The following is a 16937-nucleotide window of genomic DNA, read 5'->3' as shown; positions in this document are numbered from 1 at the left end:
GGACCAGGGAGACACTTACATAACACGCTACCCTTGTATTGTGACCCCTGTGCAGGAAGCATTCTCACTCGACCCCTGTGGTTCTGTTTCTGACTCCTGCGTCTGTGCAACATGCCACACTATGCACAGCTATGTGTCATAGTAAGTGAGTTGACTCCAATATGGAATCCTTTTTTTGTGTCATTATTTTATGATAAAGTATGAGCTTTTTCTCCAGAGCTACAGCCTCTCGTTTCCTATATGAAACCCATCATGAATATTGTTATTTAGCAAAGAAAATGTATGCCTTCACGCAACTTAATATTGTGATTCATGCATTTTTTATAACAATATATTTTCAGTATAAATTCATAGTGCACCAGAGTAGCTGTCTACTGGAAACATCCGTGCTGAATTTTGTGCTCCTTGCATAAAAAGGCATAAAACCATTTCGCACGTCTATGAGAAAATGAAGACTTTCGCATGTGCGCTCCTGTAATAAAACCAAACTGACAGCAGAGCTCTCCCACAGATTCTTCTGCTGTACCAACAGAAGAGACACAGAGGGAGCATCAGGGCATAAAATTGAGATTGCATTGAAGACATGTTAAACTCATGTCTCACCAAATATTAAACAGCCCACAGTACAAAATCACCTTCCCTTCTGAGGCTTGTCAAATGAACACTAAGTTTCCTACACCTTTGCAACAAACATGGCTCCTCACCCTCACCCCACCCCCCACACTGTGCAATTTATAATGGGATGTCTTTGAGAGAGATGCGCACTTATCAATTCAGAGCACAGGTGAACTTTTAAAACAATATAATTATGTGAAGTGAGTGAAAATGTGAAGTGAGTAATTCAAAGTGATTGCCTTTTCCATTAATGTAAACCATTTCATTTGTGACCTGAAACCACAAATATGCTGCTCAGATATGAGTGCCCACATTTAACTAAAATACTCCTCTTATATATAATAAAAAAAGGAGGCATAACTCTGTCTTTTTAAGTAATGCATGTGTTCAGCAGTGGAACTTGCTGAGATCATCAGTCTTTTAAAAAAATGGAAAACTCAAGCAACTAGGATACGCTGTTTGAGCTTTTTGGGGTTGCCTAATTTAAATATAATCAGCAGATCATTAATGTAAATGTTCAGAATGATTCATTTTGCTCAGATTTTCAAGGTAAAAGTGTTCCAATTCACAAATTCAACAGCTTATTATTGCAGATGCACAAAAACCCAAGTGCATCCATGTGTAAATCATAGTTATACACAAACTGAGCAATTACTGTCAGCATGTGCCTGATGAGAAAGGCTCTTCCTCCCCTCCTGTGGTGAGGTGGGTGAGATTTTTTATTCCACACTTTCTGCAGGTGCTATTAATGAATGCGTATCAGCTGACAATCGTACTGAAATATCAACAGCTGTCACGACCGAATAATTAATGCCGACTGTTAGAAACACCCCTTCTTAAACCTATTAGCAGAAGGAGTAAAAGGAAAAGACCAATTCTCTTGATGTCCAGTGCTTCCTGCAATGTAAAAATAAAACCGCATGGCTATTTAGGGAACCGAATGGTCTAAGAATACACATTCATATCTTGTTAAATGGCAATGAAGTAAAAATAGAAATGGCAACCCTAATATCTGATCTTGCTCCTAAAACAGAGATGGGCTGATCAACAAGGCACTGCTTTGTGTGAGCGATCACTTCTCTTCAAGAGTCTGAATCCATTCTTTTTGTCACCATTTTCCTCGTGTGTAAAACACATTCTATAGGGAAGTGCTGTATATTGGAGAAAAGCTTATGTGGGCAGCTCTTTCACTTACTGCCAATTTTCGCTTTCTTTCAGAAACAGTCGCTTGTTCTCATACTCTGTTGCTGCACAAAGGCAGCTTTTATTTCCTCCTACATACATATTTAGCCATGTTCAAATTAAACTACTGTATACACTAATGTCAAAAGTATACTTTGAAGTTATAATTAAGATTTAGCGGTGGACAGGATGTGTGGGTGGGGGGACAGAGAGATCTGAGGAACAAAATCTATTTCTGCAGAAGACAAGTTGATCACATGGTATAACTGTAACTGTCATGCGCGTAATAAAACGCTTTTGCTGATGTCCAGGCATGACAGGTAAAAGGTCAGGAGAAAGACAAGAAAAAAGGCTGAAATAGGCTGCAATGTGTTAAGAAATTTAAGGAACACTGAGAGCAAAGAAACACAGACTTGCACTGTCCTGTTTTGCTACTGCTTCTCAGAGCTTATGCTCTCCCCCAACCTTATTTGATCAAGAATGTTGATCTGCATCCATCCAGAATTGAACTAGATTCCCCTGACATGAAAGATGGATGGGTGTAGGAAAAAGTCATGCATTTAGAATACCTTGTGTTGCTCAGGCCGAGTCCATGATGCCTGTAGAAGACAGAGAGACGACAAACAAAAAGGCAGAGCAATTCTTAGAAAGCAATCCTCATCCTGTCAAAGCTGGGATGTTGCACACTGCATGCCAGTTAAATGACCAGTTTATTTTTTATGCATCTAAAGTACCTGAGCTGAATGTCTGAATTTACTAAATTAAGAGTCTGCAGACATAACGAGATGTACGCTTTAGATGTTCTCTCAAGGGAAGCCTATTTTATGAGGACAGGAGTTTCTTTTGAAAGGGAAATTTTGTGGGGATGTTTACAGTCTGTGCCTGCCTGTACGTGAAGTAAGTCTTTTGGCATCATGATAGCACAAATGCTTCGTGATAATAAGGTTATTGGTTCATCAGGAAGAGGTGAGTCTGGTACGCTGTAACAACAGAGTAATGTCTCCTTGGGTAATACAGCAATTATCGCCTCACAATCCATTTCTGAAGGCTGAAGCAATAATGTGAGCCCAAAAGAATGGAATTTACTCTTTATCTATGAATATAAAAAAGCCCTCCCAACATCGAGAAGCAAGTTAGTACCCTAGTCAATCAAGCCCTCTAACAACACTTGCTTGATATCTCAATAACCAATGAAGGAGGTTCAAATAAGCAATTTGCTACAGCTCGTCCGCCACACCATGTGAGACCTGGAAATAAATCTCAGCCCACAGGTGGCGTTTTTAAGTAATTTTGAAAGTCCAATGTTCTGCTCATTGTTACTTACACTATGGTTTCAAATGAAGTTCTTTTTTTTCTCCTTTGTCACTGATATGCTTTGATTGTACTCAAAAATAGCCTTAAAACAGCCAGGAAATGTGATTTGCATGATGAATACTGAATTTTCTAAGCTATAAAAGATATAATGGCTTTCTCCTTGTTAGATGTGGACTTTTAAAATATTCGTTTTTTTGGTGTTATAAGAATGGATCCACTGAAGCTTTACTAACTGACCAAAACAATACTACATTTAAATATTCAGAATACTGTTTTTTAGCTATCCCGGCATAATAGCAAATATATGCACATACATTTTAGAAAATGACCATGTTACAGTCTAATAAAGGAAGGAAAAAAAAAATCACCTTTATCTAGATAAACAAGTGATTATCATCGACATGTTGGTCAGTAACACATCGAATGAAATAAAGAATTAATTTTACACCAAAGCACACAAAACGTCACACCTAAGTAACATGGCAGACATCATGCCACATTAAATCACAAGAGACTGCAAAGCCCGTCTTTACAAAACAAAGCTTTTTTGGACAGCATGCTGTGTGGATTTTATGATGCTGAGGAAAATGTTAAGCATGACAATGAGATGTGATGGCCTACGCAGTGAAACAATTTTGAAGCTTAACAAGGAAAATGAGAAACAGCCATTTCATCAGGCGCAATTGCAAGAAAAGTCAAGTAAATGAAAGCAAATGGTGGTATCACTGTAGGGCAAAAAAAGTGACTCAAACCATCAATGTTCACATCTAAAAATCCCCCCTATATTGTCTCCTCACAATCACTCCAAAAGGACATATGGTGTGGTTGACTTCATCTTGTTTTATAATGGTTAAGTAGTAATATCACTGATGAACGTTAATCCTCCTTAGCGGTGAAAAATAAAGCCAATACCGAAGGTAGAAAGAGGAGGCAATAAAATTCTTATTAGAAGAGTCATGTCCGAAGCTTACTGCATGAATATAAATTCAGCCCTTTCTTAAGAGCAGTTTAACTCCCCTACTGGCACAATAAAATACACTGTCCACCCTACATCATTACAAGCAGCAGTTGGCTGCATATCATCAGTACTGAGAAAGAGCAGTAGCCCAATTAAAACAAGCAACCTAACAGTGTGGAACATAACCACCTCATTCACATCCTCGTCTGCGGCGCTGCCTCTGCAGTAAGTGAGCTGACAAGTATTGCTGTCATATCTGTGACAGGTGTTTGTTTAAGACAAAAGGACAATGAACAGCGGCGGATGCATGCGTGCAAAACAGAAGACGCCGTAACAGAATCACTTCTACGAGCAAACGCGAAGAACAATATGGTGATGGCTCCCTTGGGACTTATCATTTTTCCAGCCCATTGTTCCTCCCTTCCATAGAGAATTATCCCCGCTCTTTGTTCTGACATGAATTGGATGTCAGTGTGAAGAGGATAAAAAAGCAGACATACTAACACAAACACATAAATATAAAGAACTGCTTCATTTACTGACTGAACCCCGGATGAAAAGTCATGATTATGCATATTCTCAGTTTAGTTTCCCTCCTTGTCATTAAATGCTGAGCCTCAGAACCTTTGCAGTACATCACAGAAAACTGACAAGCATTTTAGTTAGTGAAGACGTTCTTGCATCACATCACTACTGAGCCAGCCAGCATGCTGTAAATGAGTAGCCTTTTGTGTTTGGAGAAAACAGTGCTCTCTTTGCATTAGCATGCAACACTTGAAGTACGCCTGTTTCAGATGCTCTGCCTGCACTGCTGCCACAAAACATTAAATAACAAAGCATCTCATTGTTTTGTTTTTTAATTTAACACCTTTTTTTTTTAGCTTTTAATGTTTTAAACCGCTATTTGAGACTACGAATTTTAGACAGAGAAGGCCTTTTAATACAGATTTATCTCCTTACAAAAAAGAGACACACTTCAAACACTATAAAATGCTGATACCCAATCAACTACAAACTTTAATGTGCTTTTAGGTTTTATAATTACTCATATTTCCCTGCAACTTCCTTCTGTATAGTCCAGAATAATTTCCAATAAATTCTGTTTGAAAGTCTGCATGGAGCACAACATTTAATATGTATTCAAATAAGCAAAATATTCATTATGTAGATAATGTACAAAGCATGGATAAATAGTCCATTTACATTTTCAGTTATTAAACCGACACACTTATCTACAGCGACTTGAGCGAATGCATTCAAAGGGCTGAAGGAAACAAATACCAAATGTAAAATTGATGAAAGTTTTCAAATAAATATATAAACACTTAACTTTAATAGCTGTATAAACAAAAAACAAAACCATCCCCTGATGAGCTCCAATTTGAATTTGAAGCACAACTAAGCGGGAATACACCCACAAGACTTTTTGAACATACTCCTTTTATTCTGTCTTTTTCATGTACAATACTACAGTTCTCTATTGTGCGATACAGTAATCTTCCTCAATCCTCACATTGTGTTCCCCCTTACTCGTGCGCAGTTAACGAACAATGCTTTTGTGTGCCAACACTTTAGACTTTGAGTAGGGAGTTGTTCAGAATGAATTAGTCTCTCTTTACGTTAACCTTTAAAACCCAAGACCACAGTAGACTGGGAACAAATTCAAACAAAGCCAGACAAAGATTGTGAGAACACAATGAATAGCTGATCTAGCTCAGAATACTTCAGCCTTCACATAGACCACCTTGGTTTCGTAGGGCATGCAGGTCATGCAATACACACATCCTTTTAATAAGATCCATGTTATCACAGTGATCCAGATGTGGCAGTTAGCAGGCAAAAATGCCACACGAATAAACATGGACATGGTTTTTTATGTTTTCAGAAATGTCGACTTTGCAAAGATTCTCTAACATATCTGTTACCTCAGGGTAAGACACTGTTTTGGAAGGTGGCATTCAATATAAACACAAACCTCATCTGTTTAATCTGCATCTTTAATAACCCTGTAAGACATGCTTTTTAAGGGTTTTCAGTGTACTCAAACTTTAAAGAAAACAATAAACATGTAGAAATGTCTTCCCATAATTGGTTTCTGAGGCTGTTTTTATTTCTTCAAAATAAGTATCTTTTTTATTACAATCAATCTGAGCATTGAACTATGAACAGTTATAGCTCCACTCAGATGAAAAATAGTAAACTGAAGCACTATCTAAAGCTGATTACTCACTTAATTGTTTAGCTGTGTTGTGTATTGTCATTGTCATACTGTGAAGCAAAGGTGATCAGAAGCCTTATTTGTATAAACTAAACTGCATTCGTTTTGCATAAAAATCTGATATGAGTAATGATTTTAAAAAAGAAAGAAAGAAAGAAATGAAAGCATCACATAAACTAGGGAGCTGAGGAGCTGAAAACACATTAGAATAAACTGCTAATTAATTCTGTCCTTTCATCACCACCACTAATCTACATCTGTACCGGTTTTCTGACAAATACAAAAATCTCACATTATTAACAGAAAAATGCTTCCCTTTACATCCTTTTTCAATTCACCATGTTCACCCCAAATGAATGCCGTGTCATTTGTCACACTCATCCTAGATGAAATGCAGCTGTTGTGATGATTACAGATAGCATGGCGGACGGACATCAGATGAACAAATAAAACAAGACAATTAAACAATTAGCAGCCGTTTCCCATTCATTGAAAGCCCACCATAGAAATGATTTCCCCTGCTCAGAATCACAACTACGAGGGAAAATCTAACCAGTATGCATCTACGTGATTCGGTAAGGCTGCTAATCATTTCTTTGAAGACGGCTGTGAACAGACACCACATATAAAAGCATACCATAGGCGGCACCCCAAAACACACTGCCACCATTGCGCAGCTAGCCATCACGACATGTGTCATGTCAACAACAACTACACGGTGCAAAATTTGTGGGTAATGCCTATTATAGCCCATTGTTTCCTATGTGTGTTGTTTATTTATTCTGCCCTGCACCTGTAGAGTCAATCTACACTGCTACAGTATAGCATGACTGTGGTCAAACTGTGGGATGTAAGCCTCAAGACCACAATACAAGCTGTCCTGTCATTGACAAAAGTGGAAGCCGATGTAAAGCAGGGTGGAAATTTATTCTACAAAACAAAATTTTGCTCAACATTGGGTAATAGGACAGAACTAAGAATCGTTACTAGATGGTGCATTCATGTACGCCAATCTGTGTAGGTACAAAAAAAAGGGGGTGGGGGACCGTCATGATGTGCGTCATATGGTGGCAGTGTGTTTTGCACTTGTGAGTGAGGCTCCACTCAAAATATATTTTTAAATATCAAACAATCTGGTGGTTTGACAGGTGGCTGTAAAATCTTCTACTTTCACAGTGAACAGCTGCTGCAGTCTGCTCAGTTGCAAGGGACTCCAAAAGTGACCCGTTTTCACTGTTGAAAACATGCCCATTAAATCTCTTCCTGCAGTTCTATGATTATTATGTTTCAGTCATATTTTACCTTTGCTGCAGGGTGTAAATGTTTGATACCCAAAAGATAGACTTTAGGTGGAGCACTTTTACCCTCAAACTTTGAAGTGACACTGACATAAGTGTTAGACCATCTACAATCTGATGGAGATGACAGACAGACTGAACCGGGCTTGAATCCAAGCGACCTCATGCTGTGATTGAAAGTGTGAAATGATCAGGAAAAAGCGACACAGAAATGGCATTTCCCTTTTATTATCTTATTAACCAAATTTTCAACTGATCTCGTGAGATAAGCTCTGCGCACTTGCTATCCCGAGAACAGTTGAGGTTTCCAGGCAATATTTGGAAAGCATGCGGCAGTCAAATCAATTTCATGAACTCTGATGAGATCATTCCTTGGGGTTTTTCAAGAAGCAGCTGGGAAATTTTCAATAAAAAGGGATGATTTGATTTCAGTGGGAGTTTTTGTCATATCTGGAGGCAAATTTTACAACACTACTCCAGTACATTTCTGTGCCACGCGGATTTTTCCTACCTGATAGATCCTGTTTAGATGTGCCTGTAGGAAAAAAATGTAGCGCATGTAATGGACTGGCTCAAGAATTTCTCTATGAGCTAGAAGCATTAGGCTCAAGCATTTTCCTCCTCATTACCTCCCAACTGTAGCAACACACCAAGGCCTTGGAGAGTCAGGCCAGGTGGGACATAGATGTATGAGAATACCAATCAAGTATTCACTGCTTTTGATGGTTTGCACATGGAGTAATGCAGAAGATCCAAGAGAACAAACTGGAGTATCAGGATGTAATGGAGGGTAAAAGGCTGGCTCTTGACCAGTGCAGAGCCAAAACAAATTTAAAAGATGGCAGCAGAGTATAGACAAATAACAATTTCATATAAATCAAAAAACTTTTCAATCACTGGCATGAGAAGAATAATGGAAATAGTGATTGAAAGTGCTAAACAAACACTTGAACGTTCAAGTGCTCGTTCAAGCAAATACAATAGAAAGCGGGCAAAGTTTAATTATTGTCTTAATTAACATGCCTTTTCTGGGAATGTTATAATTAGGTTTCTGTTGCTGATTTTCGTGACATTTGAGAAATCACAAGTCAAATCTGAGTGTACTCCATATTACTGACTGACTATAATTGAGCTAATTACAGGAGATCCACTGGGCCATCTCAAAGGAACTGCTAAGTTAGGGTAAATAATTAGCAGTGCATAAACCTTGTTGGGGGCATTCTGCAATGAAACTGCAAGCTGAGTCCCCCACCTGCAAGTAATCAATATACCACTTCAGTTTAGGTTAAAGATATTCAATTCCTCTCCTCGAGACACCGGTGTCCTGCAGGTTTGTGTTGTGGGTACGACTCAAGTGTGTCCCAATTTCACATCACCCACAATAAGGTATAGTAAAAAAACAATGTACTTTTTCCATTTTGCACACAGAGGAACAGATGCATTAAAAAGATTAGTCAAACTTCAGACACAAAGAAATAGAATAAAATTGCAAACTGTAAAGGAAATAGGTGTCTTCGGGCATTATCGTTTTTCTTATTAGTTTTAATCATCGCTAATTTTTTGTTATGTCATTTTCTCTTAATAACATAGAAAAAACTTAAAAACATAGGGGTTAGAATATATTTATAGTATGCAACTGGGACACAGACTATATCAGACTACTTTGCACCAGGTGCAGTTCATTAACTCCAGAAGGAAAAATGCATGCAGGACACTGGCACTCGAGGACCAGGATTGAGTGCCTAGGATACATAAGTATCTTGCTACTACTGTTCACTCGCCTCCCTGTTATCATTTTACCTGCTCTCCTTCTGTGAAGACATGACCTCCGTAGCTCCAGGTAATGGTGGGAGTTGGGTCCCCTGACGCCTCGCAAGTCAGGGTTACCTGTTCTTCCATCTCGGTAGCAGTCTGGTTTATGATGTATGTGATGTTAGGTTTGACTGTAAAACAAAAACCCAACGTCATCACACCTGCTCCACATAACAAGGCAGCCAGGTGGTACAGCCGCACGAGTATTATAAGCACAAGAGAAACTCTAGATTTGAAATGAGTTCAAAGAGGGGATGAGGATCAGTAGTTGACAGGTAAGGGGGATTTTTATGGCAGTAAAACTGTATTTAAGCTTTCCCAGTCCCAGCAGCAGTTACGCTGCGATAACCATGTGTGCTTCCAAACGTAATTTGTGTAATAACTTATTTAGCCTATCTCAAAGGAGCCGGCTTTCATTTTTGTTTACATTGGAGACAACTGTCAAGTTACACTACACTCGAGTTAACCTGAAAGCGCAGCGGGGTGCTGCAACGGTGACATGAGCCGAGCAAACGGAAGTGCTGTTTATGAATCAGTTGAGCATTACTTCGTGCTCCCATCTTTTCTATTCCGCTCCAAAAAGGATGAATGCATGGATTATGCAATATGCTGAAAAAGCGCAGCCCCAGACAGGATCGTAAATATAATTTGCAACCTGCCGCCTAAGAAAACAACTGCGTCTTGGTTTTAACTGCTATGATCTCAACTGGTAATTATTAAATGAACAAAGAAGCAGCATTTAAGGACTTGTACTTACAGCCACGACTGTCAAAAGGCAGTCAGCACGATTCAGATCATAGCTTTTTAAATAGACTGCATGAGCTATTTAAAGCCTGATCCATTCCAATACTTTATCATAAAAACATTAGGTACATAGGTTTTACATTCAGAAATGTTAAGGAGTCATGCTCTTTGCCTGGCTAATATCATTCTATGTATTCCAGTTTCCAAAGGCTCATAAAACTGATTTTCTAAAATTCTTAGTTTAAGGTTTTATGTCACATAAAAGCATACCCTAAAGTTAGACTGGTTTTGGTAATTTAGTATAGGTACACTTCAGTTTTATATTAAACAGCTGATATAAAAAGGAGACCAAGAAGGGTGTTGTTTTCGGGTGAATTTGATGGAGAACATGGGTGAAAGGATAGGCTTGGGGCTCTGGTGGAATCAGTGCATAAGTAGCCATGACCAGTATCTGCCTGAAGACTAATGTTGAGAGTAGTTAGTAAATTGGATTGGGTAGCTTGCCCTCTATTGCTTGTATTTCACCCTTGCACCTGTTCTGGCACACGTATTAGTGTTCATCTGTGGATTTACAGCTTTACAAATAACATGTCTAGCATTTTAAAAGGACGGCTGATGCCAGGTGGATGAAAGAGAGACAGAGGCCAGCTTTTATAGGCTGTAAGACCCAGATTAGTTGTATTAGCTGATGACCCAGCCCCCAACCTCCCAAGGCTAGCGCAGTGGTTGAATAGTTAAAATAATTAATTTATATGCAATTGCTTTTTCTTGACCTAGATGGAAAATGTCACAAGGTTGAGAAAAAATACGATAGAGAATTTAGGATGAAACTACACTATCTCTAAGAAATGAACCAAAAAATGTCAAGTCAAAGTCAATGTCAGCCTCATTGTCAAAAACCATATGTACAGATCATACACAGGAATTTGAAACTGCAGTGCTCCCACGCCTCTTAATGTTACACTAAAACAACATAAAAGATAAAAAGATGTATTGAGATGTATTATTCCTGCTTTCAGCCCGTATTTTCTTCCCTTACTGAAGAGATGGTCCACTTTTAATTTTTACCTTTATTATCATTGCTGCATACTTTAAATAAAATTGATGAATGAGAATCCTAAGAGCTGGGAATACAGCAATGCCCAAAAGGAGGTTGTAAATTTACCTGTGCACACATTTTTTAAAGAACTGAAAGAAATCTTTATACATGTTAGCAAGAAATGAATGAGATGGAAATCACAGTGTGATGGATCTGTGCCATTTGTCAAGCAGGTTGTTTTTTGTGAAAACTCAGTGTTTCAACATGATCTCATTTCTTTTCACTAAGGATGGTCTACTGTATCTTCAGCTAAGCACTGAAACATCTGTCCTTAGTATATAGAGAACCTGACTAGTCCTGCTTCTGGCTAACACATACACATACTTCCAGGGATCTACTCCAGAAGCCAGGTTTGGAAAAAACTGAGCCTGTTAACCAAGAGATGAGGGAAACGCTGGGTTTTCTGTTCTAGAAAAAAAATAAAAAATCAAATGTGACCCAGTAACGGACACCATGAATCTAACCTGCTCACTGACAAGTTTTCTTCAACAAACTTTGAGATTCTCTCTGATTTCTCCCTCCCACTACATCTGAACCAGCTGACTGACACTTAATCTCATTTCCTCATTCTTAAAGTCACTTTTAAAGAGCATACCAGAGCAGACTGCAGGTCTGCAGTCTGTCCTTAGTATTTAGGGCATTTATCTTTTTACAAATATTTAAATCCCAGTTCATCAATTCATTATTTTCTGTGTGTAAAATGATTTATTATCAGTGATTTATTATCAGCTTAGAATAAAATCTATGGTTACATCTTTCAAACTCTGTGACTCTGTGGACATTAAGGCAGCTGTCAGGTTGTCAGTCAATTCCCCTGCACTAAAACATTTACTGCATGTTACTGGAGCAATCATGCTTTAAATAAACCGTATTTGTATAAAGCTTTAGACACAAAATATACTGATCATTCATCAATCATTTGTCATAGTGTAATCTATCTCACTGATGAGAAGATGTCTGTCATAGAGATGATGTGAATATTTGAGTGAAAATGAGCCTGAAATGACTTTAACACTGAACTAAATGCAGTTTAAAGGAACATTTTAGAGGCTTCTGACATACTGATTGTATTCTGATTACAATTCACGCTGAAATATGTTGACATGTTGAAATGCAGTCATTAAATTCTGTCAAGAAATATACTGAAGGGTACAAAGTCTGAACATAACTGACAAATGTATCACTAAAAGCACGCTTAGTGTGTCTAACTAATATCCGATCTGCAAGTAAACAAATTCTTATCTGTTTGATTCATATGTTTGTCTTAAATTTCTGCCACCTGCTTTTGTCCCCGTCAGGTTACGGCTGAATAATTAGATTTACTAGATATTTAATTTCTGATATAAAAACTGGGTTGGATTCCAGCTTCATCTAATAAAAATTCAAGTTCAAGCTAATTAAAATGACTTTTTTTTGTCCCCCACCTGTTTTTTTGTTTTTGTTTTTTTAAGATGAATGGCATGGTCTACATTGAAACACATTCATAATTCTTGGTCCAGTGGATTAAAATGGAGGCTCTGCTCTTTATGTACCCATTGTAAATGGTAAATCTTGGTATTGGAGCATCACTGACGATGGCTTTCTAAAATATACTCATAACTGATTGAACTGAGTTTTCAGTTCCAGACACATTACTAAATACAATGTTTTGATGGATCATCCAGGTGAGGAAGACTGTTTACCTGGACGTTCTCCCACTGAAAACGCTACGTCCAGATGAACAAATCAACTTTTTGGGGTTACTACATACAACTCCCTCCAAGAAAGATCCTGTGCCATCACAGAAAACACAGGATTGTAGCTTTTGCTAAACGGAAGTAAAGAAACCAGAGCTTTGTGGAAATATTTCACAAAATAATGTCTTAAAATGATGGCAACATACAACAGTCATTTAATAACTCTAAAGAATCGAGCTATTGCCACTTCTCTTGATTTGAAAAATAAACTCCCTCAGCTATTTCACTGATAAGGTACCAAAAGACTGGCACTGATACTATAATTGGGCTTTAAATTATGGTCACTTTGAAGTGACAAGAAAACCTAGTGGGCAAAAACAAAGGGGAAAAAAAGGAGTTTAGAGATTTCAGCTGAGCTCATCCCACTTGGCTTGCTCTCTAAATCCTTAGGCTCCATCCCAACATGAAACAATCACAACCCACACCGACACACCGTATTTTGAATGCCTAAGAAAACAGACACAAAACCGTACTATTGTTCTTCTCCCACCTACATACACATATACCTCATTCCCACACACTTGGAGCATTTTATAATTCCACTTTCGTTCATGTAAATATACAAAACAATCTGTCTTACCAAACACTTTCAGACTGAGTTCCTTTTCAGTTTCTCCAGCCTTGTTCTTGGCAATGCAGGTGTACTCTCCTTCATCCAGTTTGGTAACATCCATTATCGTCATTTCTGAGCCATCTTCATTAAAGCTGTACTTCTCTCCTGCCTCAAGGTTCACTTCGTTCCTGTAGAAAAGGCGAGTGTTAAACCCTGTATCCATTTATCCACACAAATTTAAGCACTCTTCTTCAGCTGCAACATGTTCAGAGATTTACTTTTACCAGGATTTCAAATTTCATCATCCTTCCATCTAAAAAAAATCTAGTTATGTACATCTATAGACAGACCAATAGTAGTTTCATGATCACCAAATTACAAAGTGAAATTACAATGTTAAAAAAGCATAATATTTTTTGGCATTCTTTGGCACTCCTTTTGACATTTGTTGTTTACATTCAATTCTACAAAAACGTCTAATTTATTTTTATTCTGGCCCAGTAGAGTATAAATTATTAAAAAAAAGGCCAACTTTTGGCTCTTGAACTGTCTGCTCTTTGTGACCCTGGATCTAAGTTTTGTGCCGAGTTAACAGATGAACAGGAACAGTTTAACAAAGCAGAAGCCTATCAATGGCTCTGAATGGAGCCATTGATAGGCACAGAATAATGTGGCTATTGTTGTCATGCTAGTCTTCATGTTTCACTGTTTACATGCTCCTTTGATATCCTGTGATTAAGTATCCTACTGCAATGAATAAATCAGTTAGTAGAGTATCCCAAATAACCTAGATTGCCCTGCATGCACATAATAGTTACTTTGACCTCTAGGCTGGACTGAGGTAGTGCATAGAGCCACTAGCATTCCTGTCACATTACTGTATAGATATTTTCATGGAGACTGGGTTTGACTATTCAGGTAACTGCATGCTAAAGTCTTTATATAGACAAGTACTGGATGGGAAACTCAATCCAATAAAGCATTATCATATAGCTTTTCTCTGAAAGCAAGGCACCCAGCAGCCTATATTTAGTGGGCTATTCGAACTACAGGTTAGTGATAGGGGAAGGGTTGAAAAGTGTGCAACTGCCACTTCTAACGCATTATACAAATTATACTGGAAATTAGTCATTTTTGTTAAAAAAGATCAATGGAAAAAAATGTCAAAAAGAAAAAAATATGTTCACTTATTTTCAAGATGATACAAGCTGATATTTGGTCAGTACACATACAAACTATGCAGCTCATTATTCTTGATTAGCCCTGCCTCATTAGTCTGTTGCTGCCAGCTTTTATCTCTCCTGACGCCACGTGTAAGTCATTTGTGGTGTTTACAACAATTGCCTTTACAGAGCCGACACCCACGATTTTAACGAAATGGTTCTACGAATTGAAATGTTGGTCTGGCAGTTGGTTATTCCCGCATTCACTGCAGTTCAGACAGAAATATGTATTTGATTGCAGATAAAAATGTACTTTTGTTCAGAATGAAATGCATCAATAATTATTAAAAGAATTACCATAGAATTTTTTTTTACATGCATGTATGTAACCCCCCAGAATTAACCGTAATAACTTCCTACATGTAAAACTGATGACACTTCCATAATTATCAACTTTGCTTTTTGTTTAATGTTTATTAGCTAATGTTAGCACAGCATCCAAGGGTGCCGATGTGGACATTTGTCAGCATTTAGCTCAAAAATCTGATGTAGCTGCTTATGCTATTAGGTAAGTTCGGCAGTTATATAAAATTAAACTTGATTAACTGATTTGTTTAAACTTTAACAGGGTTAAATTAACTAACTAACTAACTTAAGAAAATAAGTGATCTTTACAAGTCATCCTACACTTGCCTGCCACTTTGTTAGGTACATCTGTTCAACTGTTCATTAGTACAACTATCCAAATAGTCAATCACTTGGCTCCAGCGCACTACATTTAAGCATACAGACTTCAACAAGATGACCTGCTGCAGCTTAAACTGAACTCAGAATGGTGAAGAAAGGTGATTTAAGTGACTCCAAATGTGGCACAGTTGTTGGCATTAACCAGGCTGGTGTGACTATTTCAGAAACTGCTGATCTGGGATTTTCCCACACAACCAACTCTAGGGTTTACAAACAATACTCCGAAAAAAAGAAAATATCCAGTGAGTGAGAGTTCGTTGGGTGAAAGTGCCTTGTTGACGCCAGAGAAGAATGGTCAGACTGCTTCAAGCTGATTAGAAAGACACAGGCAATAAATGCAGAACACATCAAAACTTCAAGTGATGAGCCACAGCAGCAGAAGGCCGCACCGGGTGTCACTCCAGCCAGCTAAGAACAGGAAACTAGAATAGAAGATTGCCAAAATGTCGATTGGTCTGATGAGCCTTATTTATTGCTTCAGCATTCAGATGGTAGAGCCACAAATTGATGTAAACAGCACAAAAACATGAATCCTTCCTGAAATGTATAAACGGTTTAGGCTGATGGTGATGATCTAATAGATGTGGGTAATATTTACTTGGCTCCTTAGTACCAGATGAGTATTATTTAAAAACCTCAAACTACCTGAATAGCTGACAATGTCCATCCCTTTATGACCACAGTGTACCCAACCTCTAATGTCTGCTTCCTACAGAATAACACCATGTCACAAAGCTCTGATCATCTCAAATTGTTGTTGTTTTTTGTTTTTGAAAATGACAATGAGTTCACTGTGCCAAAATGTCCTCTACAATTACTAGAATTGAATTCAACAGAACACCTTCAGGATGTGATGGAACGAGAGATTCACATCATAAATGATGTGAAAATCAGCTGATTTGCAGCAACTGTGTGACCCCATCATGTCAGTATGGACCAAAACTGAGGAATGTTTGTTGAAACTATTCCACAAAGGATTAAGACAGCTCTGAAGGCAAAAAGTGATCTACGAGTATAAATCACATCAATGTACAAAGATGCAAATGCCAAAAAACAACAATAATAATAACAAAAAGGTATTTACTGTACTTAGAGCACATGCAACCGAAGATATTTTATTATTAGGTTTACCTTGTCCAGGTCACCATGGGTTCAGGATAACCATCAACAGCACAAGTCAGGATGGCCGGCTGCAAAACGTCTGCTGTAGCATTTACCTCTGACTGCCATATCCTGATTGTCGGGAGCACTGAGGTACAAATGGAAAAATAAAATAGGCAGACACATATGCAGAATATAGTATAGCTCTAGATATAAAGACAGCAAGTGAGAGGAAAACCAGAAACAGAAGCAGTGACAAATTCAAAATACTTATTTTAGACACACTCATTTGCTAGGCTCAGAAGTTACAGGAAACAGACTTCATTAGCATGAAACATCTTTGATACACGGTTGCTCTGGGCAACTGTTTCCACATTGATGTTGAGCCCGGTCGCCT

General features: G+C 38.1%; 1 protein-coding gene across 10 annotated transcripts in view; it reads right to left on the bottom strand.

Annotated features, from left to right (window-relative positions):
* The window catches only part of ncam1b (neural cell adhesion molecule 1b), a 74400-nt gene that overhangs the window by 20502 nt on the left and 36961 nt on the right, over positions 1 to 16937 (bottom strand). For 4 of the 10 annotated variants that reach the window (XM_063492857.1, XM_063492861.1, XM_063492862.1 and 1 more), the window contains exons 6-10: positions 16571 to 16688; positions 13557 to 13717; positions 9386 to 9528; positions 8097 to 8120; positions 2367 to 2396 (exon numbers count right to left, since the gene is read on the bottom strand). In XM_063492857.1, coding sequence (XP_063348927.1) covers positions 2367 to 2396; positions 8097 to 8120; positions 9386 to 9528; positions 13557 to 13717; positions 16571 to 16688 — 476 coding nt within the window. The remainder of the gene's footprint in view (positions 1 to 2366; positions 2397 to 8096; positions 8121 to 9385; positions 9529 to 13556; positions 13718 to 16570; positions 16689 to 16937) is intronic. The other 6 variants (XM_063492858.1, XM_063492868.1, XM_063492865.1 and 3 more) reach the window with 3 other exon arrangements.

Source organism: Pelmatolapia mariae, linkage group LG14 (assembly GCF_036321145.2).
Source record: "Pelmatolapia mariae isolate MD_Pm_ZW linkage group LG14, Pm_UMD_F_2, whole genome shotgun sequence".
Classification (NCBI taxonomy): domain Eukaryota; kingdom Metazoa; phylum Chordata; class Actinopteri; order Cichliformes; family Cichlidae; genus Pelmatolapia; species Pelmatolapia mariae.
This window is presented reverse-complemented; position numbering and strand designations above follow the sequence as displayed.